The sequence below is a fragment of the Acipenser ruthenus genome, chromosome 22 (assembly GCF_902713425.1).
Source record: "Acipenser ruthenus chromosome 22, fAciRut3.2 maternal haplotype, whole genome shotgun sequence".
NCBI lineage: Eukaryota > Metazoa > Chordata > Actinopteri > Acipenseriformes > Acipenseridae > Acipenser > Acipenser ruthenus.
The window spans coordinates 220,750-241,060 of record NC_081210.1 but is presented as its reverse complement, the minus strand read 5'-3'; the positions used below and the strand labels follow the sequence as shown (position 1 = coordinate 241,060).

The following is a 20,311-nucleotide window of genomic DNA, read 5'->3' as shown; positions in this document are numbered from 1 at the left end:
ATATTAACCAATGCGTATATCAAAGACATCCGGACATTTATTGTGGGTACATTTTAAATGATTGAATTATGCCTGCGTTAGGAAGGAAAGTGAAATAATATTATATTAATTCGGAATATGAAAACTTCATAACATTATAAAAGACAATTAACTTTAAATAATAAAAGACAGTTAACATAATGAAGGAATATATACAAATAGCGGATACTGGCGGAAAGCAGGCAAGCTCACTGCTCCCCTCTTGTGGATACTGCCGGTACTGCAGGCAGGCTCACTGCTCCCCTCTTGTGGATTCTGCCGGTAGAGCAAGCAAGCTCACTGCTCCCCTAATGTGGATTCTGCCGGTAGAGCAGGCAAGCTCACTGCTCCCCTCCTGTGGATTCTGCCGGTAGAGCAGGCAAGCTCACTGCTCCCCTCTTGTGGATTCTGCCGGTAGAGCAGCTCACTGCTCCCCTCTTGTGGATTCTGTCGTACAGCAGCAAGATGGCTCACTGCTCCCCTCTTGTGGATTCTGCCGGTAGAGCAAGTAAACTAACTGCTGCTATCTAGTGGATACTGCCAGTGCAGCAAGCAAGCTCACTGCTCCCCTCTTGTGGATACTGCCGGGACTGCAGGCAAGCTCACTGCTCCCCTCTTGTGGATACTGCTGGTACAGCAAGCAAGCTCACTGCTCCCCTCTTGTGGATACTGCCGGGACTGCAGGCAAGCTCACTGCTCCCCTCTTGTGGATACTGCCGGGACTGCAGGCAAGCTCACTGCTCCCCTCTTGTGGATACTGCCGGGACTGCAGGAAAGCTCACTGCTCCCCTCTTGTGGATACTGCCGGGACTGCAGGCAAGCTCACTGCTCCCCTCTTGTGGATACTGCCGGCACTGCAGGCAAGCTCACTGCTCCCCTCTTGTGGATATGCAGGTACTGCAGGCAAGCTCACTGCTCCCCTCTAGTGGATTCTACCGGTACAGCAATCAAGCTCACTGCTCCCCTCTTGTGGATAATGCCGGTACAGCAAGCCAGCTCACTGCTCCCCTCTTGTGGATACCGCCGGTACAGCAAGCAAACTCACTGCTCCCCTCTTGTGGATACTGCCGGTACAGCAAGCAAACTCACTGCTCCCCTCTTGTGGATACTGCCGGTACCACAGGCAAGCTCACAAAAATCCACCATGCATACGTTTACTTTAAATTAGCTGTTTGAGATAAAACAATAAAATAAAATATATACAGACAAATAATAGCCATGTAACAATTTTGTTTGATAGCATTTATAACTTGTGCTTCATCTAACGGCGTCTAAAGGTCACTGCAGATTAGTGTTCCATTTTCTTTAAATTCCGGTATAACCCCCCCCCCCCCCCCCCCCCCGTGACCCGTCGCACAAACCACGTGTTTCTAACGCGAGCTCCGGAAGTGTTTGTTAAAAGGATTAAAGGGCAGAGTTGAAAAGCCGCGGGTGGAGAGCTGGTTGTGTGTCTGCAGGGATGGAAGTAACCAGGAAAAGTAAGTATCGAATCAGTTGTTGTGATAAATACTATAATACCCAGACCTTGGGTGACTGCAGCTGGCGGACAGATGGCACTCGATTTGCTAAGTCTTGACGCTGTTTAATGCCGATGTTACAGTGTTTGTTTGCGGTTTTACCGAGCTAAGTACCGCATATTACCGCACTATATTTTGCTGTTTGCTAATCCTTGTGTTTACCGCAGATTTTAAAGAGTGTCTGAATACGATATACACCGCGATACAAGAAGCCGAGTTCCTAGCCATCGATGGAGAATTTTCAGGTAACCTTCCTGTGCTTCAGAAACTGTATCTGATGCTGCCACGGTCTCGTCTCGTTCTCTTTGTATATTTCATTATGAACCGAACCGCTACGTACTGTTCCGCGGTGTTCTGGATGTTAATGTCGTGTGTGTGTGTGTGTGTGTGTGTGTGTGTGGAGAGCGTGTAAATACGTGTAAATACGGCACACGCTTCTCTCTATACTAAGCATCGATTTCCAAACCCAGGCTGATTCATAACGGTATGTTTTCATTTCTTAAGGTATCAGTGACGGCCCCTCCGTGAGTGCTTTGACGAATGGTCTGGACACGCCAGAAGAGCGCTATCAGAAACTGAAAAAGGTGAACGCGTCGAGACCGATGCCATGCCACTGCAGGGATGGGAGCAAGACTCCCGTTGAATAGGAGCTTAATAAGAAACACCTGGGCGTGCTACCCGGATACACTGGGGCTAGCTGGCATTCAAACCGGGAATGGGTGGCGCTGCTGTGCAATAGGAGTCTTGTTGCATCCCTGCAGCTACTGTGTAGTCGCAGTTTGGAAACCCATTCTCCAGCATGAAGGCAGTGATGGCTTGGTTTCTGGTTTAGCAGTCGTCTTCAGGAAAGACCAGTGCACAGTACAGGCAATGTGGTTACACTTTGAAGCCAGTTGATCTGCCCAGTCCTCCTGGCTCACCTCACTGTGGTCTTTCTGAAATGTTTTTATTTTCTTTATTCTTGTAGCATTCCATGGACTTCCTGCTGTTTCAGTTCGGTCTCTGTGCTTTTAAATACAACCATGCAGAAGCCAAGTGAGTCGCTGTTTAGTTTTCTGTTACGCTTCACAGTAATCTGTGTTGATGGAATGTGTTCACTTTCTTTTCTCTTTTTTTTTTTTTTGCAGATACATCATTAAGTCTTTTAACTTTTATGTTTTTCCAAAGCCGTTGAACAGAAGCTCCCCGGATATCAAGTTTGTCTGTCAGGTGAGAGGCTTATAAATGACAACTCGCTCCTGAAATGTACATTTCTTGCCAAACCACCTGTCCGAATCTCTCTGTTCTTGTATTGCAGAGTTCAAGTATAGACTTTCTGGCCAATCAGGGATTTGATTTCAACAAAGTGTTTTGTTGTGGTAAGTACAGTAAGTAGCAGTCTGCCCAGCTGCTGTGCGCGCTGTTGCTCGAGGTCCTTCAATGCAAAGATTCCCTGCTGTCGCACCCCCAGGTATCCCCTATCTGAACCAGGAGGAGGAGGGGCAGCTGAGGGAGCAGTACGAGGAGAGGCGGTCTCAGTCCAACGGAGCGGGAACCCCCTCCTTCATGTCCCCCAACTCCTGCAAGGGGCCGGTTGTCATTCCAGAGGAGCACAGAGCCTTCATAGAGAGAGTCGTGTGAGTGGAAGCCGGCCGCGCTGCTGGGAAGCTGTGTGTTCAACATCCAGAATCCTGCGTCGTTCACACGCTCCGGTCCTGTCTGGTCACTGTGTGCGGTGCTGGCTCATTTATACAAAGGCAGTTAGATGGATTCATGGAAACTCTCTTGCATGGGAGGGAAGACTTGACATATGGTTTGAAAGACTAGCTCTCACTCAATAATAATAAAGCAGCTACCATTACAAAAACGAATCATATTTAACTGAAAAAAGGGGGAGAAACACCATGATGATCAAAGTTTCATTATTTCAGAGAGAAAGTTGAAAGCTTGTCAAACAGCGCAGAACAATCCAGTGTGCAGCTGGACCCTTGTACTGGGTAAGTGTGCTTCACTCGGGGGTTCTGCTTGGTTTGTCAAATGTTAGTTTTATTAACTTTTTTGCTGGTTGTTCTGCCCTGTGTTTTATTACCTGTATTTATTACATGTACTTTACCTGTTTTTATGATTTCATGTAAATCTTGTTGCGTTGGTAACCTGTGTATACATCCTCCTTTGTTAGTGTTGAGTTATTATGGGATATTAGTTAGCTACAGGTAAGAACTTGCATACATTGTGAAATGCTAGTTGGAAATATGGAAAAAAAAATTCTCTCTCTCTCTCTCTCTCAATTTCTTTTAATTTAAGGTTTCAGAGGAAGCTAATTTATCAGACCTTGAACTGGAAGTAAGTGATTAAGCTCCATTCTGTTTTGCTGCACTGCTATTAAGATAAGGATTTCACTGGAATTCCTTTGGGACACTGTGTAGTTTCAGTATAAACATAGGCTGCCATTGGTAGTGGCAGCAGCACCATACCAGTGTAGTCCAAGGCCACAGTATAACCAGCAGTGTGTGATCGATGAGACTTCCTGCAGTGAACATGTACGTCATGTGATCACGTGTTGCTGTTGGGATGGTAATGGGTAGAACCCCTTCCTTGGTTTTCGTTGCACATTGTATAATCTTGTGTGTTATTGGCCATGCTGCTTGTGTGATAAATGCTATTGCTTCTGTGATAAATGCTATTGCATGCTGATCTGGAGCGTCTCCCAGTTATACTGATGTCTGAAACGGAGAAAGCAGCCCCTGTTTTTATTTTTAAACATTTCGTAATTGTTTCCAGATTTTCCAAAGGCATTCATGTAGAAACCATGGAAACAGAGAAGGTAGGACCCAGTGACCGCATGAATCCGTTTCTGTGTAATCCAGTGTGCTGCACATCCTGTACGTTGAATTTAGCAATTGCATTTGCAGCTCTGTGCTTGCTGTGTGTGTGCATTGATCACAGGGTGCCAGTGAAACATGCTGTGTGTGCATTGATCACAGGGTGCCAGTGAAACATGCTGTGTGTGTGCATTGCCACAGGGTGCCAGTGAAACATTGCAGCTGTGCAGGGCAGGGATAGGATATTTGGTTCTGCAGGGAATTTTAAAGTAATTTGTAGGAGTTGTTGCTGTTGTCAGTACTTGCTGTTATTAAACAGATGATCGTTGTTTCTGCCTAATGTTTGATCTCCTTTTTATTTATTTTCTGGATGTGGAACCAGCATGCTGAATGGTGTTAGTTTGTAACACAGTACAATAGCAGGGTGTGGCACAAGGCTAGCCTTCTGTAGGTAACGTGATGCCTCAGGCAGGCTTCAATTCATGAACTAAACTGGAACTTCGCTTTTAGTTTTGGGAAAGGGGCTGCCTGCTGTCTGATCTCTGTGTGCAGAATGGTGCATTGTTTTATTTGATCTTTTTTAATTTCTTTTAGAAAGAGCGCTGCATTTTAATCAGCAAAGTGGATGAGGATGAAAGAAAAAAGAGAGAACGGCAGAAGCAGGAGAAGGAACAGGCATGTGTTTGTGTTTTTACATGAGATCACTTTTCGTGTCCGGGCTGTGCAAAGAGGCCAAACTTTGCTGAGGACTGTGAAGGGGGCGTCACGTTGGCTGGGACGCTCCCCGGGGTGGGGGATGGGAAACCGTCAGGACTCCTTCTCCTCATTGCACAACAGCGAACCCTACTGGCCAGACAAGCACATTCAGAGTGGATAAAAAAAACAGGGCTGGAATGAGAATGAGAGAAAGGAGGATTATCCTCGCAGCTGACTAATCAGTTTGTTTTGGGATTCCAGCTCTTTGATGCTTGTGCAGGTTTCCCTTCATTAGCTGTGATTATCATCTATCTTTTTTTTTTTTGCAGGGAGAACTTACTGATGCTGTGGGCTTCTCCAGAGTGATTCATGCCATTTCCAAATCGGCAAGTCGTACCCCTCTCTATCTAATACTAACAGGGCCAGCACTGTTTCAGGGATGTGAGTGATATCCTGCAGCTCTTTTGGGGAAGCTTCTGCCCAGTATGGGAACTCTTGGGGATGATAAATGAACCCCAGAACATTTCTGGCCTTGTAGTTGGAGTGCAAGACTGGGGCTCCTGAGTGGCGCATCCAGTAAAGGCGCTCCGCTTGGAGTGCAGGATGCGCCCTATAGCCTGGAGATCGCAGGTTCGAATCCAGGCTATGTCATTACCAACCATGACCATGGGTTCCTAGGGGGCTGCACACAATTGGCCGAGTGCCGCCCGGGTAGGGAGGGATTGTCGGCAGGGGAATCCATGGTTCACCGTGCTCCAGCGGCCCCTGCGCCTGATAGGGCGCCTGCGGGTCTGCAGTGGAGCCATTCAGATCTGTGTTGTCCTCCGGCACTATAAGTCTGGCGGCTTTGCTGTGGATCTGCAGTGTGAAAAATTATTTTCTGTCTTTATACCTCCCCCAGGGCAAGCTGGTCGTGGGTCACAACATGCTGCTGGATGTCATGCACACCATCCATCAGTTTTACTGCCCGCTCCCCGAGGTGAGGGTTCATTCAAGTGCTGATGGCAATCCTCCAACAGCTGCAGCACGGAGTCGTGTTTTACTAACCTCTGCACCGCTTCTTAGTGGTGTAAATATGAATGTTAAAACTGCGTTTTGCATCTAACCCTGTTAAGATACTGGGAGTGGGAGGTGGGGGGGTGATGGGTGGGGGGGTGATGAATACATCTAGAGTTGGGCAGCAGACTGGATTGAAAGCATAGTGTCTCAGCTCTGTATCATCTGCTGTTTAGTTTGTGCGCTGTACATGTGTAGGACAGTTCAGCACTGCTCCTGTATCTCTGAATTCTACTGCAGCAGTGTGCGTTTTGTATCCTGTTCTTGCTGAGTCAGTAACCCTTTGTTCTGAATCCTAGGAGCTGAATGGTTTTAAAGAAGTGACGTTGTGTGTGTTTCCCAGGTTAGTACCACGTGTCTGCACTGTTCCTTGATTTGAGTGTTTGTTTAATGGCTGCAGAGTATTTCTGTGGCGGTCCTGAGCTGGCATGCTTCACAGGGTTCAGTGTGGATTGAGCAGCTTGCTGTGTCCAGAACTGGGGCTGTGTGCGTTCCAGTTCCTCGCTTCAATGTGTAGCTACTCCAAGTGTGTTCCCTTGTGTGTGATTGGAGTGCTTTTATATGGAGTGTGCTGTAAAGGTTTATCTGTCAGTGTTGTACCTCTCAAAGAGAAATGCATTGTGGGCTTGATGTTTCCTATTGTAAACTTGTGTTTTTTGTTTTCTTTTAAGGCTTTTAGACACCAAACTCATGGCAAGCACGCACCCATTTAAGGTAACGTCTGGTACTGTGTGGAGTGAATGTAATTGCACATCAATGTACTGTCAAAGGGTCTGTGTGTGGAGAAACGCATTGCCACTAGATGGCAGTAAATGACAGGTGACGCCCTTCCCTTTTTCCTGTGTTTCCTGTCTGAATGGGCAGGTGATGGCTGGTGTGGGCCTGCAGCACTGTTCAGTGCTCTTGTAGGGAAGGTGTGTTGTCAGTCTCTAGATAGCAGCGTGGCTGTGTTCTTGTCCAGCGCTTGTACGATCACAAAGTGACAGACGTGCTCTTCCTGTCTTGTGTTTCCAGGAGCTCATTCTCAACACGCCTCTCGCAGAGCTGGAAAAGAGGTTAAAAGAAGCGCCTTTCAAGTCCCCGAAAGTTGGTAAGAAGAAGCATCAGCACGGGGTCACAGCACACCTGCTCTCATCGAACCATAGACCTGGTCAAGGGCCTGCATTCTAGAGGTATTCAGAGTGGTACATTCCTGGAATGCAGACACGTTCACACAACTGAAATGTTACATTCAGGGGTGGCCGGAGCTGGCTTTTCCAGCCCTGGTCTTTGTTCCAAATGGAATCGATTGAACCTCCATCCAGACCCTGCAGCACGTCCTTATTTGACCTGTTCAGCCTGGAGCGCAGTGACCCTCCAGACCCGGGACTGGACACCCCTGTGTGACAGTGGTGCTGACGGGTTACTGTTTCATTTGGGCTGTGACCCGATTTTTGCATTGGCAGTTTGCAGTATTTTCTTAGTGGGTCCCACATTAATCCATTGTGGTTAGTGCTTCAGATCCTATGCAATGCTGTCTCTTAATGACGAGGGCTGCTCTGTTGCAGACTCTTCCCGTCACGCTGTGGTTTCTCCACTGTGACTTGGGGCTCCAGGGAGGCAGGTTGCTGTAAGAGCAATCTGGTGCATCCCTGACGACTTGAAGCATTTTGCTTAGTCAATTACAGCCAACTTGTTTGCTGAAATTGCAATTCTAATGCTGTTTGTTCAATACTGCTATGCTCCAGCAATTGCAATTATCCTAAAAAGTAATATTAAGTAACTACACATATTTAACATGCTTACTGTTTGTGTTCTAAATAACCAAGCGACAGGTACAAGTGCAGAAACATACTACAGAACTTTTATTGAAAATGATGATCACGTGTGTAATTAAGCTGGTATATCTGGAGCTGCCATTCCCCGGTGTGCCAGGTTCAGCTACTGTTCCATTAGAATTGCACAGTTCCGACTGGAATTCCCTGCCAGGTGTGGTCGAGGGTCCTTTTTCTTGTGCTGCTCTCCCAGGCTTTTGAGTTGACTCTAAAGTGTGTTTCCGGTTCCTCTTCACAGACAGCGCCGAGGGGTTCCTGAGCTACAACACTGCCTCGGAGCAGCTGCACGAAGCCGGTTACGATGCCTACATCACTGGGCTCTGCTTCATCTCCATGGCCAACTTCTTGGGTACAGACCTCCACGCATTGCTCTGAATTGGTGTTTCTGAGAGAGCTCTGTGTGTTTTACCTGGGAAGAAATGCAGTTAGAAATCTGGCAGGGGTATTGCTTGCTTCCCTCTCAACAGAATGTTGCCCCAAGTCCCTTCCTGCCTCTGTCTCTGTTTCCTCTCCTCATTTCCTCCCTGCGTTGCAGGTGAAGTTGGGACTGTAACAGTGTTATACATGCTGTATGTTGTCCCTGATAAATAGACGCCCACCTGACCCCACGTGGTTTCCAATGCTCGGCATAGAACTCAAATGCCAAAGTTCCAAAAACACAAAGCAGGGGAGAGGAGAGGGAAGGGGGGTGTCTTTGAGTGTACAGTACCTTGGTTGTTGCCCTTATGTAGTGCATTTATTTTGTATTTGTTAGATATAAACTTTAAACAGATTTGTTTGTGTGAATCTGCAGAATTTATTAACGTCCGTTTTTGTGTTCTAGGTTCATTCCTCAGCCCTCCTAAACCACACATTTCTGCCAGATCGAAGCTCATTGAACCCTTTTTCAACAAGTGAGTGTTCTTGTATTAACATGCGTTCTTTCATTACGCTGCTCCATTCAAACATCTTCAGGTGGTTTTTCACTGCAGTACAATAAACACATTTAAAAAGAAATCCAGAAAGACAAAGAAATCCGTGTCGGCTTTGTCGGGAGCCAGCTTGTGGTTTTTATCAGAGGAGATGGACGGATGCCAGTGACATTTTGCTGCATCCTGGAGATCCTAATGAAAGGGTTGTTGCTTTCTTCCCTTGTGATCTGAGGCTCACGTGGCTTTGATAGGAAGCGCTTGCTTGTGGCAGATAATTGAGGAGCAGCCTTGTAAATTACCAGCGGTGTCTGTGCAGGGTGCTGGGGGAGGGGAGGCGTTCGTCGTCATCCCTTGGTATGAGCTGCAGGAGAATGGAGAGAATGAATGTCTCTGTTTACAGTGAGGATAACAAATCATCTCTGTTTGGGTTTGTGAGAGACGTGATTTGGTGCTTGGCTTGTAAAAGTGGAAGCAGCTGCTGCAGCGTCGGTATAAATCACACAAAGGGTGGAAAGATCACTCGATGTCTGGGTTTAAGATGTAATAGATTCTAGTGCTCTTCATCGCTCTGTGTAAAGCTGTTATCTGGGATTGATGGCCCCACTCTTTACTGTTCTTGTATTTTACATATTGATCGGATATTGCAGGCATGCACTGCACAAAGCTGATCAAAATTGATTTAAACCCACAAACTCCCAATGCATATTCTAGCCTTGGTTAGAATATTTTGGTTAGAAATTGTTTAATATAATATAAAATATATAATATAACATATAATATAATAAATAAATAAATAAATTCAGAGTAAGCATGGGAAGCATTCCACTGTCTTGTGTTCATTGTCCAGTATACTGTGTGAAATGCAGTGGATGCTCTCTGTGCTTTGGGCTGCTGCTCTGTTATTCCTGCCCTCAGTGATGCTGGATCTCCTCTGTTTCAGACTCTTCCTCATGAGAATCGTTGACATCCCCTACCTCAACCTGAGTGGGCCTGACTGTGAGTATCTCCCTCCTGCCAGCCCTGCCCTGGCACTACCCTGCATCTCTTTAGCTACACGTGCCTTCCTTTAGGAAAGTGAAACATGGTATTTTTGCAGTTTTACCCCATGATTATACTGTGCATTTACTGTAGTGTACCCTGGTTTTCCATGTTCATTAAGATGGGTTACCATACCTTGCTATTCCTTACAATGCTTGCCTGTGCTTTACTATGCTTTCACTGTGCTTTATTACACTTCCATATGCTTTTACTGTGGGGACCTTTTTGCAAGAGTTCTCCTGCATGGGAATCAGCTGAAATAGTGTGATGGATATACGTGCCATTTTCTGAAAAACCCAGCGTGCTTTGTCCTGTAAACCCTAATGAAACTATAGTATCCCCCCTCTATACCCCTACATCGCATCATTACAGCATCCCCCCCTCTATACCCTGACATCATTACAGCATCCCCCCCTCTATACCCCGACATCATTACAGCATCCCCCCCCTCTATACCCTGACATCATTACAGCATCCCCCCCCTCTATACCCTGACATCATTACAGCATCCCCCCCCTCTATACCCTGACATCATTACAGCATCCCCCCTCTATACCCCGACATCATTGCAGCATCCCCCCCTCTATACCCCTACATCGCATCATTACAGCATCCCCCCCCTCTATACCCTGACATCATTACAGCATCCCCCCCCTCTATACCCTGACATCATTACAGCATCCCCCCCCTCTATACCCTGACATCATTACAGCATCCCCCCTCTATACCCCGACATCATTGCAGCATCCCCCCCTCTATACCCCTACATCATTACAGCATCCCCCCCCCTCTATACCCTGACATCATTACAGCATCCCCCCCTCTATACCCCTACATCGCATCATTACAGCATCCCCCCCCTCTATACCCTGACATCATTACAGCATCCCCCCCCTCTATACCCTGACATCATTACAGCATCCCCCCCCTCTATACCCTGACATCATTACAGCATCCCCCCCCTCTATACCCTGACATCATTGCAGCATCCCCCCCTCTATACCCCGACATCATTACAGCATCCCCCCCCTCTATACCCCGACATCATTACAGCATCCCCCCCTCTATACCCTGACATCATTACAGCATCCCCCCCTCTATACCCCTATGTCGTTGACGTGAGAAGCGTATTTTCAAACGGGTTGGTATGCATTTTTTTTTTGTGTGTTTTAACAAAGCATTTCGTTCCTGCAGTGCAGCCAAAGCGAGACCACGTCCTTTACGTCACGTTTCCCAAAGAGTGGAAGACGAGCGATCTCTACCAGCTCTTCAGTGCCTTCGGTAGGTGACTCTCTCTTTACCCAGGAGCCTCTCCTGCTGCCTTGCTGCAAGGCTTGTAGTGTGAATTGATGGCTTGAAAAAAGACCAAACCATGCACGGGGGGGGGGGGGGGCTGCTTGTCAATGCACCCCCAGAATAAGTGGCTGAGTCCCATGCCAGCTCCACAGTGTGTGTGCTGGAGAATGAAATACTGGAACCATTTGAAGTGAATTGCATTGAGTCTCTGCGTTACCTTGCCCCTTTTTATGAACTAACTGTGGTGTTTGTCATGCTTTTGTGTTCTGAATTGCAGGTAACATTCAGGTGTCCTGGATTGATGACACCTCAGCGTTCGTGTCCCTGGGGCAAGTGGATCAGGTGCAGATCGGTAAGAGGATTCATTACCAACACAATACAACAACCGTCACAGATGGCACATATATAGCACTGTTCTTGCCAAGGCGTCTCTGGCACTTCACAATTAAAGATCACTAATGCGCTTGTGGGTGAAACCATCAGAGGAATGTTGTAGCTCATTAAAGTATGCTAGTGTGTTCATGTCAGCAATTTTTACTTTTGTTCAGTCTGTATTTCTAGTGATTTGATGTTGGGTCCTGAGTCTCCTTGGTTATAGAGCTGTTTTATGAATTCTCTGTACTCACAGAATTTATGGTTCGCTAAGTTGTCTCTCTTTCTCCTGTTTTAAATGAAAGTGTTCACAATCTATGACCTTGTTAAACTCCATGGAAAGCAGCCCATGTGATCCCAGTAGTGGATGTGTTGTTCCCTGTGTTTGTCCTCGTGTGCCATGTGATCGTCTCGCTGCCTCTTCCCTTCTGAATCCTGGGCTCTCTGCACGTGACCAGTCATTCCACAAACACACACATGTGGAATGAGCACAGATACTGAGTGGGTTAGTGCACAGTTTGTACCGTGATCTAAGCAAGCCTCTCAGTGCTGTAAAGAGGTGTCCGTGTTTCAGAAAGCTTCGGTTTGGATGAGTTTCAGTGCAAGCTTCGCCAGTAGTACTCAACAGAATTTCAGTGTTTCCTGATTTGAATTGCTCCTTGATAAGCTGTCTGTGTGAGGCCGGGCATGGCAGCTTTATAAACTGTTCAAGCAGTTTAAGACGTTGCCTTTCTCCTGGCTAGCACTGGAGTTGTAACTAATATATAAGAACATAAGAATTTATAAACGAGAGGAGGCCATTCAGCCCATTTTGCTCATTTGGTTGTTAGTAGCTTATTGATCCCAGAATCTCATCAAGCAGCTTCTTGAAGGATCCCAGGGTGTCAGTTTCAGCAACATTACTGGAGAGTTGGTTCCAGACCCTCACAATTCTCTGTGTAAAAAAGTGCCTCCTATTTTCTGTTCTTTATGCCCCTTTATCTAATCTCCATTTGTGACCCCTGGTCCTGGTTTATTTTTTTCAGGTCAAAGTCCCCTGGGTTGACTTTTTTTTATTTATTTATTTTTTTGCATGGGCGGGGGTGGTGTGCAAGTCTGAATTTTAAATAGGCTCTGATGTGTTTGCAGGAAAGTTTTGCTGGATTGGCTCTTAAGGCTGTTCATTCCTATACAGTGTGTGTGACCCGGTTTGGTACAGGAGCTGCATTTGCGAGGCTCGGGTCCACTTGTTCAGTGCGGGTTAATCATGTGACTCGCTGGGGAGACTGGGCGGATCTGAATCCAATCGATTTTTGAGCTTGGAGCACCAGAACATTGCTAGATCTGGGGCAGAAAGCTCCAATAACACAGTCCATTGTATTGGAGTAATTCACCATGAAATTGTGAGTCCTGTGGTGTCTGGCACTGGCACAGGGCTCGAGAGGGCTGGATTCCACTGTTCCTTTTATCAGCTTCATTATTCACGTCAAGATCCCTGCTTCTCTTAATGTCAGGAGATCATGTATGTGTCTGTGAAATTCAAAAAAAAAAATTAAACCTTTGAAGAGTCTTTCACTAAAAGGTTCAGTTGCTGGATGAAATAGTGTGCAGTGCTATTGTACAGCTTTGAGTCGTGAGGGAGGTTGATGGAAAGACGAGACAGATGCATTAAATCCTTCATTGGATTTGAATTTTCTTTTATTGGCGTTTGTCGGAAGATCTGAGAATGAATCCAAGTTTACATCTGAATTCAAGCTCTGATTCTCCACAAACTCTTTGCACAGGTATGACTCTCGGAACATGGGAGGTTTTAAAGCACCTGGAGATCAGAAGAAACCGCAAAACTGCATTCAGATCAACAGCTATGGCAAAGCTTTTGCTTCACTTTGTAGAAGTGACTCGTTTTGCTTCATAAAGTCAAGTGAACGCTGCTGAATAATGTTATGTTAACATGTTGAACTACACACTGCTTTTGTAGTTTTTCCTTCAATGAAAAACAGACATGAAATACGGTACTGCTATTCTGGCCTGAAGACTCATGGAAGTGTCTGTGTTTATTTGGAACGTGGTGGTGTTTTTTTTTTTTTTAAAACTTGAGCAGCAGTAGTAAACGTAACTAGAGGAAGCTCTTGGTTATCTGCAACCCCCAGCTGTTGGGTAGCTGATCTCCACCCTCCCTATTAAAGGTGTTTGGAGCTGTTTCCGGAGTTTCACGAGTGTCGCTGGTGTTGCATCATGCTGCTGGATTCCATTGCCCAGTAATTCAGTTTGCTTGCCTTTTATTGGGGTTGTTTCGTCTGCAAAATAAATACTCCCTCGTGTGAAGTTTGTACTCGGCCAAAGAAAGCCATTCATTGGCACAGTGTTGAGCTACGTTTCCGTGGCTCCAGTTACTGATGCTGCTTGCTGTAGTTACTGTGTACAAAGTTACCAAAATGCAAAGAAATTGCTGTTACTCTTGACTCCAGTTAGATTAAATGTAGTGTTTTGATGTAGGCAGAATATTCCGAAGATGGATTTTATTACTGAATTGAGAAATCTCTTGACCCTGCTCCCCCTCCCCTACATACAGGGTTGGGCTGGGTGAGTATCAGACATGATGTTGGGAGCTCATGAGCTCTCTGTGCTGCCAATGTCTGTGACTCAGCATTCCTTTAAACCACAAGGCTGAGGGAGAAGCTGCAGAGTAATGTCATGTGTCTCGGCAACATGCCTGCTTTTAAATCATGGGACCAGAACGGCTGGACAGACTGACGACAGCAGAGCGACTGTGTGGGCAGCATGGCTGGGACTGCTGCACTCTTCAGGGTTGGTCAACAGACTTGCTAAGGTGTCTGTTGCATTTGACCCCTTTGGGAAGGAAAGGGTTAATTCTTAAATCCTTGAGGGCTGCCTTTCCCCAGTGCTTTCTCGTCACTCTTCAATCATAGACTTTCTCTTGTGGTTTTTTAACTTCCTTCATTCTTTAGCCACATAGCTCGTCTACACAAGAACAGTCTGTAGACTGCAGCCCAGTCTTGATTTCTGTTTGGTTCTGAAGTGTCTTGCCTCTGAAGAGATGCCTGTTGTCAAACTGACACGCTGTCAGTATTGTTAGTAAGCACTATACAAGCTACACCCTTCCGATTATCTGAACCAGTCCTGACTTGTGTTCTTATATATATATATATATCTATATCTATATTTTTTTGTTAGTTTTGAATTGTTCATTATGAACGCTTTCTCATTTAGGGAATGTGCTACATGGTACACAGGACGCCTCTCCCAGATGAATGCGTTTCAGTGAAATTCCAGAGTGATTCGAGAGCCAGGAATGCACAAGGGGCAGTAGAGAGGAAAGCAGGAAACACTTTTGCAGCGACAGCATGAGCAGTTAATGAGTTCTCAAAGCCGTGGCTCCTGTTTGCACCTCTCTGAGCAAAGACTGTTTCCAGAACCACCAAGGGCCACGGCTGTTTTACCGTTGTTTTATTAAATGCTGTAGTTAACCCTTTAAGCCTCGTGGATCTAGTACAGCGCTCTCTTGCACCGCAGTCCTAGTTGTTTCTGGGATGTGTGCGTGCGTATGGTAAACAGACACAGCTTCTGTCCTGTGACTCCACTAGTTCCTCTCAAGTTCTTTCTATCGGCCTCGTGTTTTTGGAGCGAGTCGAGTTCAGCGAATGGATTGACGACATTAAAGGAACAGCAAACAATGTCTTGCTGTGCAAACCCTGTCCAGTGTGCCAGTCCTTTTCATCCTGCTGTCTAGACAAAGTATAAAGGAGCACGTTGCATAACACAGGGCTGCAAACAATAGGATGTTCAGAATTGTTATTGCATTGCTTTTTAGATGATTGTGACACTTCAGCTGGGCAGCTTTAGCCAGTTATCTGGCGGTCAAGGCTGCTGTATTAGGTTGTACTTGATTATGTTGATGAATGTGTTGCCCTGTAGTGTGTAACTCTGTTCAGTTCCGATCCTCCCTGTCGCTCAGCTGATTCACCAGCACAGCCTCGTCTGACCTTCACTGTGTTAGTCTTCCCAGTGACTACCCGAGCTTGGCTCGGACTGCTGAACCTGGCTACAGTAGTGATTCAAGCCAGTGGGGGAGAAACAGGTTTTCAGACCACCGCTTTCCCAGAGTCATTGTGGATTATTAATAATATAACAAACGAAGAAAGACCTTTTTATGACATAACCGTTCGAACAGTCAATAGATTTTTTTAGTTCTGTATTTATTGTTCCTTGACGTTGTTTTTAGACCTTCTTTCTGGAGCAGCAGGCTCAATTGCCAGCCACTTTGTTCTGCTGATTCATGTGTTACAGCGATGGCGTTTCTCCAGGGCTTGGCAGCCACTTTAAAGGCTGAGCTCTGAAAGGCTGCTGCTGTGACCTGAAGGAATGCCAGTAAATGGCTGTTTTGTTGATGCTTGCCCTGCAGTAGATTTCGATTTCAATCCTGTGTTTTCAAGGTTGACAGATTTTGCAGAGTGATGAGTATTTAACAGGCTTTCCCTGTAAACCTGCATTGCTCTATACTGTTTAACCATTTCAAATCGCCACAGTACTGTTTAACCATTTCAAATCTCTCGAGTGAAAGGAACCAGCACCCCGTCACATTACCCCCCTTCTCTCCCCCCCACCCCTCAGCTGTGAACACCAGCAGGTACGCGGAGAGCTACCGCATCCAGACCTACGCGGAGTACATGGAGAGCAGACTGCAGGAGAAGCAAGGCAAGAGGAAGTGCTCAGAGGACAGCTGGAGGGAGCTGGAGAGCTGGAGAGCTCTTGCACTGCCAGCCGGCTCCGGGTTCAACAGCAATAACAACGAGTAAGTGCACACTCCCTCCCATCAGCAACGATGCCCTCGTCCATCACCCTGCTTTCAGGCGTGATCCTCTTCAAATCAGATTCCTGCTTTATTAGAACAAGTAGAGCTGACAGGTCAGTGAAGGGGGTTTATCTGTCGCACTGCAAGTCAGTGGTGGGGGGGGGGGGGGTTGATCTGAGTCACACTGCTTGTAGTATCTTTCTTAGTGTTTTGCTCTTCATACAGAGTTTCTCTCCGAGGCTCTGTGCTAATGTTCAGACAGCACCCTGACAACCACGAGTTTACGATTCATTCTGAAAATGATGATGCACATCTGGTAAACCGCTGTCCTCAGTTCTTCTGCATTACCCTTACTGTGGAATAGCTGCATTGGTCTGGCTTACAGAACACAAGCAGAACGTAATGAAGGGTATAATTTGGGGTACGTGATCTTAACAGACAGGTATCGTGCTCAATTAAAGACATGGAATAACCCTTTCTGGAATAGAAAGCAGCATTTACAGAAGAGATGTAATGGAGTGGTTTCCACATCCCAGAAGTGACCGCTGTAAAGAGCGATCAGGACTGGGACTCCCTTTGCTGTAGGAAGCGTTTAGGGCATTTCAGGAGTCTCCTGACCTCTGACCTCCTCCCTCAACTCGCAATGCAGGTCCCAGCTCCACTTTCTGAATGCCTGTTCTGTGTTGCCTCAACGCAAACATATTGTTACTAATGTTTCTGAGCTGCTGCAACGCTTAGTAAATCAATCCCTGTGTCTGTCTGTGTCCTCAGAGTTGCTCCGGGGAAGAGAAGCATGAGCCCCATTCAGGAGGAGCTGGGCTCGGATGAACTGGAGGAGGGCGAGATCGACCGGGACGGAACCAGTAGCTGGACCAGCGCCGTGCCCGCGCGCCGCAAGACGACCAACAAGCACAAAAAGATCAGGACCGACCCGGGTAAGGAAAGCACAGGCCCGGCAAACTGGCTGCACAGGGATCAGAGCCCGGCCTGTGCGGGTCGCGTGTGCTCTGTGTAGAGAGCCCGGCCTGCATATAATATAAATAAATAAATATATATATATATAATATAATTACACACACATGTATAAACATACATACACACTGTCCTAATGGGAAAAGAGTAAGTCCACTAGAAATTGCCATTTTAAAAAAATATGTAGGAGCAGCTGTTGCTGTGCGGAACAGAAATACCACAATTCACAACCCAGAACAACTGTTTATCATTAACCTGGTCTCCTATCAATCACTTCAGACTCTGGCCCTGCTGTTTCATTAGAGCCTTGACCTTTCTGTTCTCTGTACAATATTGGCATAGTTTTAAGGAGATCACTGACGTGTGAGTGCAGAGTTCATGGAGACAGACTTGAAGAAACGTCTGAGAATGCAGTGTGGAATGTGAATGGTGACGGCTGGGATTTGGGTACTTAGGCGGCTGTACAGCTCTGGCCAGTGGTTTTGCATCACCCTATAGAATTTAACAAGTGTTGCTTCATAGTCGAATGAAACCTGTTGAATAATGTTACGTTCACCTATTGAATTACACACTGCTTTACAGTCTTCCATGTACTTAATGAAAAACAGAAATTAAAAAATGTGACCTTTTGAAATCTAACACTAAATACTGTACTACTATTCTGTGTGTGTGTGTGTCTAACCCTGCACCCTGCCGGGCGTCTGGTCTGTAGTGTGTGTGTGTGTGTGTGTGTGTGTGTGTGTGTGTGTTTCTAACCCTGCACCCTGTCAGGGGTCCTTGTGTGTGTGTGTGTGTGTGTGTGTGTGTGTGTGTGTGTGTGTGTGTGTTTTTCTAAGCCTGTGCTCAGGGTCTCCTTTCTTTGTGTTTTCAGGTCCCAACCCTGCCGGCTCCACAGGGCTGTTTGAAGTCCCGCAGGTCTGGTAGAGCGGGCAGAGCGTGGGCTGGAACCAAGAGCCTTCAGAGAGAAGAGTTGTGAGGCAGCGGCAGCACTTAAATACATTTTAAAAAGCCATAAGAAACTCTTCTGTCCTTGCAGAGTGAATGAAAGCGGAGCAAGCGTGCGACCTCTTCTGTTCAACGCATTGGCAGAAAGCTTAGGAAAAAAAATCCTGAAGTGGTCTTTTGGTTCTCAAACCCCTGATTTCTGTTTATATAGGTGAATCTACGCGGGGGCGGGGCGGGGCGGGCGGTGGGGGGGTGGTATTTGAACCCGGATTCACATTACAGTTCTATTGTGCGAGTACTTTTTTTCTTTTTTGTTCTGTGTTGAAAGAAAAGATTTTCCTAGCAATTTAACAAAATGTTTTAATTTTATTTTTAATGATGCTTCCCCAGAGAGCTGCTTTTCATGAATTAGGGTCCCTACTGATGTACAGTATAACAGTGCAAGCGGTAAATGAATGGTCTGATAGAAAAGAAACACTAGAATCACTAAGTTTATGTGAGTGAGTTTGTTTGTTTGTTTTTATTATTAATCATCTTGCACAGTGTTTAAACACTGCCTCCTATGTTTTTTGTTTTTTTCTATAGAAAATTGTTGCCTAATTTCTGAGTTCTGTGTAGTTCAAGTCTAGAATGTGCTTGATTTATTTGTGTACATGTAGTGTGCTTTGTTCTTTCTTTCCCTTTTTCTTATCAAGACCTGACTGTTGTCTCAAAATATTCTCTGCAGATTACAGTAACTGTTTAGCTTGTAACGTAAATGACTTTCTTTAGCAGAAATTGTTTAAAACCTTCTTATGATGATGTGAGTGCCAATTAAGACATACTTCCCATAAAGTGAAAAAAAAAAAAAATTAAAGACTTTTCTTACGAGACCCGTCTGTCTGTTTTGCTCCGCAGGAGTAGATATTTGAACAAGTGTAATTCCTGCTCTCCATTCTTAGTGGGTGGGTAGCGTTGTGAGGCTCCACAGCTGCTTTAGGGTAGGCCAGTATTGCGGAAGTCTCTCATTTGCCAAAGGTACATGTATCTAAACTCACTGTTGAATAGCAACACCACGAAGAGCTGCTCCTAACCTCAGGGATGAGGACTGTTGATTCAACGCCGACTCGACAAACTCGCCAACGGACAAGAGGGTGGCATCATAAACCACGACGTCTTCCCTGTATAAAGACTTGTGAAAGATACACAGCATGAGGAATAGCTGATTTTAATGTGCCCTACTGAAACGATTAGAATAAAAATCTAGTTGTGTGTTTGGTTTTTTTATGTATTTAAAATCGACTTGTTCTTCATTCAACAAAGCGTTCCCCCCCTGTGCAACATTGATCTTTCAGTGATGTTTTTAGTGACTCTTGAGTCTGCAGCTGCTGTGGATCCCTCTTAAACTGCACTGCCAGGAATCCGACTGCTTGATGGAAGCCGTCTGTGTGTGTGTGTGTGTGTGTGTGTGTCTCTCGCTCTCTCTGAGGCTGGTCAGTTCCGTATTTAATATCAATCCTACAGTGTTCTTGGTTAAGTGGGGATTTGCAAAATGAAAGGTGTTTGCTTTTTATTTCAATTGTATTTTATTAAGCATGAAACCACTTCAAGCTGACACCTGACCTGAATACCGATTTTAAATTTAGTTCTCCCGGTTGAGGTGTGCTATTTCTGACCTAATGGGTGCAGACACATCTGACCAGAGCAAGGATTTCATACAGCACAGCTTGTGGCTGCTGCATATCTATATCATGAACTGGGAACACAGTAAAAGCACAGTACTGTCCAGCTCTTCCCCAGTAAACCCATTGCAATCAACGCTGCAGTGACTGCTCCATTCGAAAGCAAGACGATTTTTGGGAAGTATTGCTGTGCTTTAGATGAAGTCTTTAGAGCTGTGCTTCTCGACCTTTCTGAAAGCAGGGCCCCAGTCAGTCTTTACTGAAACCCACCGGCCCCTTTGTAAAGCAGAGCCCGCTGTGATGTTGTAAACCACGGTTATTTAGCAGCCCTAGCAGACCGCCCCAGGAGATGAATTCAGGTGCACCCAAGTAGTTTTTTTTATTGGTTTTGTAATATTTGCAGATGTTGCTTCTCGTTAAAT

At 45.9% G+C, this 20,311-nt stretch overlaps 1 protein-coding gene across 1 annotated transcript; it reads left to right on the top strand.

The window, feature by feature from the left end:
* The first annotated feature begins 1,371 nt into the window (after window positions 1-1,371).
* On the top strand, window positions 1,372-19,100 carry LOC117973642 (poly(A)-specific ribonuclease PARN-like). The gene is made up of 24 exons (XM_034926608.2): window positions 1,372-1,496; window positions 1,703-1,780; window positions 2,040-2,119; window positions 2,503-2,570; window positions 2,663-2,744; window positions 2,833-2,893; window positions 2,986-3,151; window positions 3,446-3,511; window positions 3,819-3,857; window positions 4,296-4,338; window positions 4,931-5,011; window positions 5,362-5,418; window positions 5,934-6,011; window positions 6,388-6,431; window positions 6,760-6,802; window positions 7,103-7,178; window positions 8,141-8,251; window positions 8,726-8,795; window positions 9,754-9,809; window positions 11,046-11,132; window positions 11,425-11,499; window positions 16,131-16,311; window positions 17,083-17,246; window positions 18,155-19,100. Exons 1-24 carry the CDS (start codon window positions 1,478-1,480, stop codon window positions 18,205-18,207), a joined length of 1,878 nt encoding a protein of 625 aa, XP_034782499.1. The 5' UTR covers window positions 1,372-1,477; the 3' UTR covers window positions 18,208-19,100.
* Window positions 19,101-20,311: the final 1,211 nt, after the last annotated feature.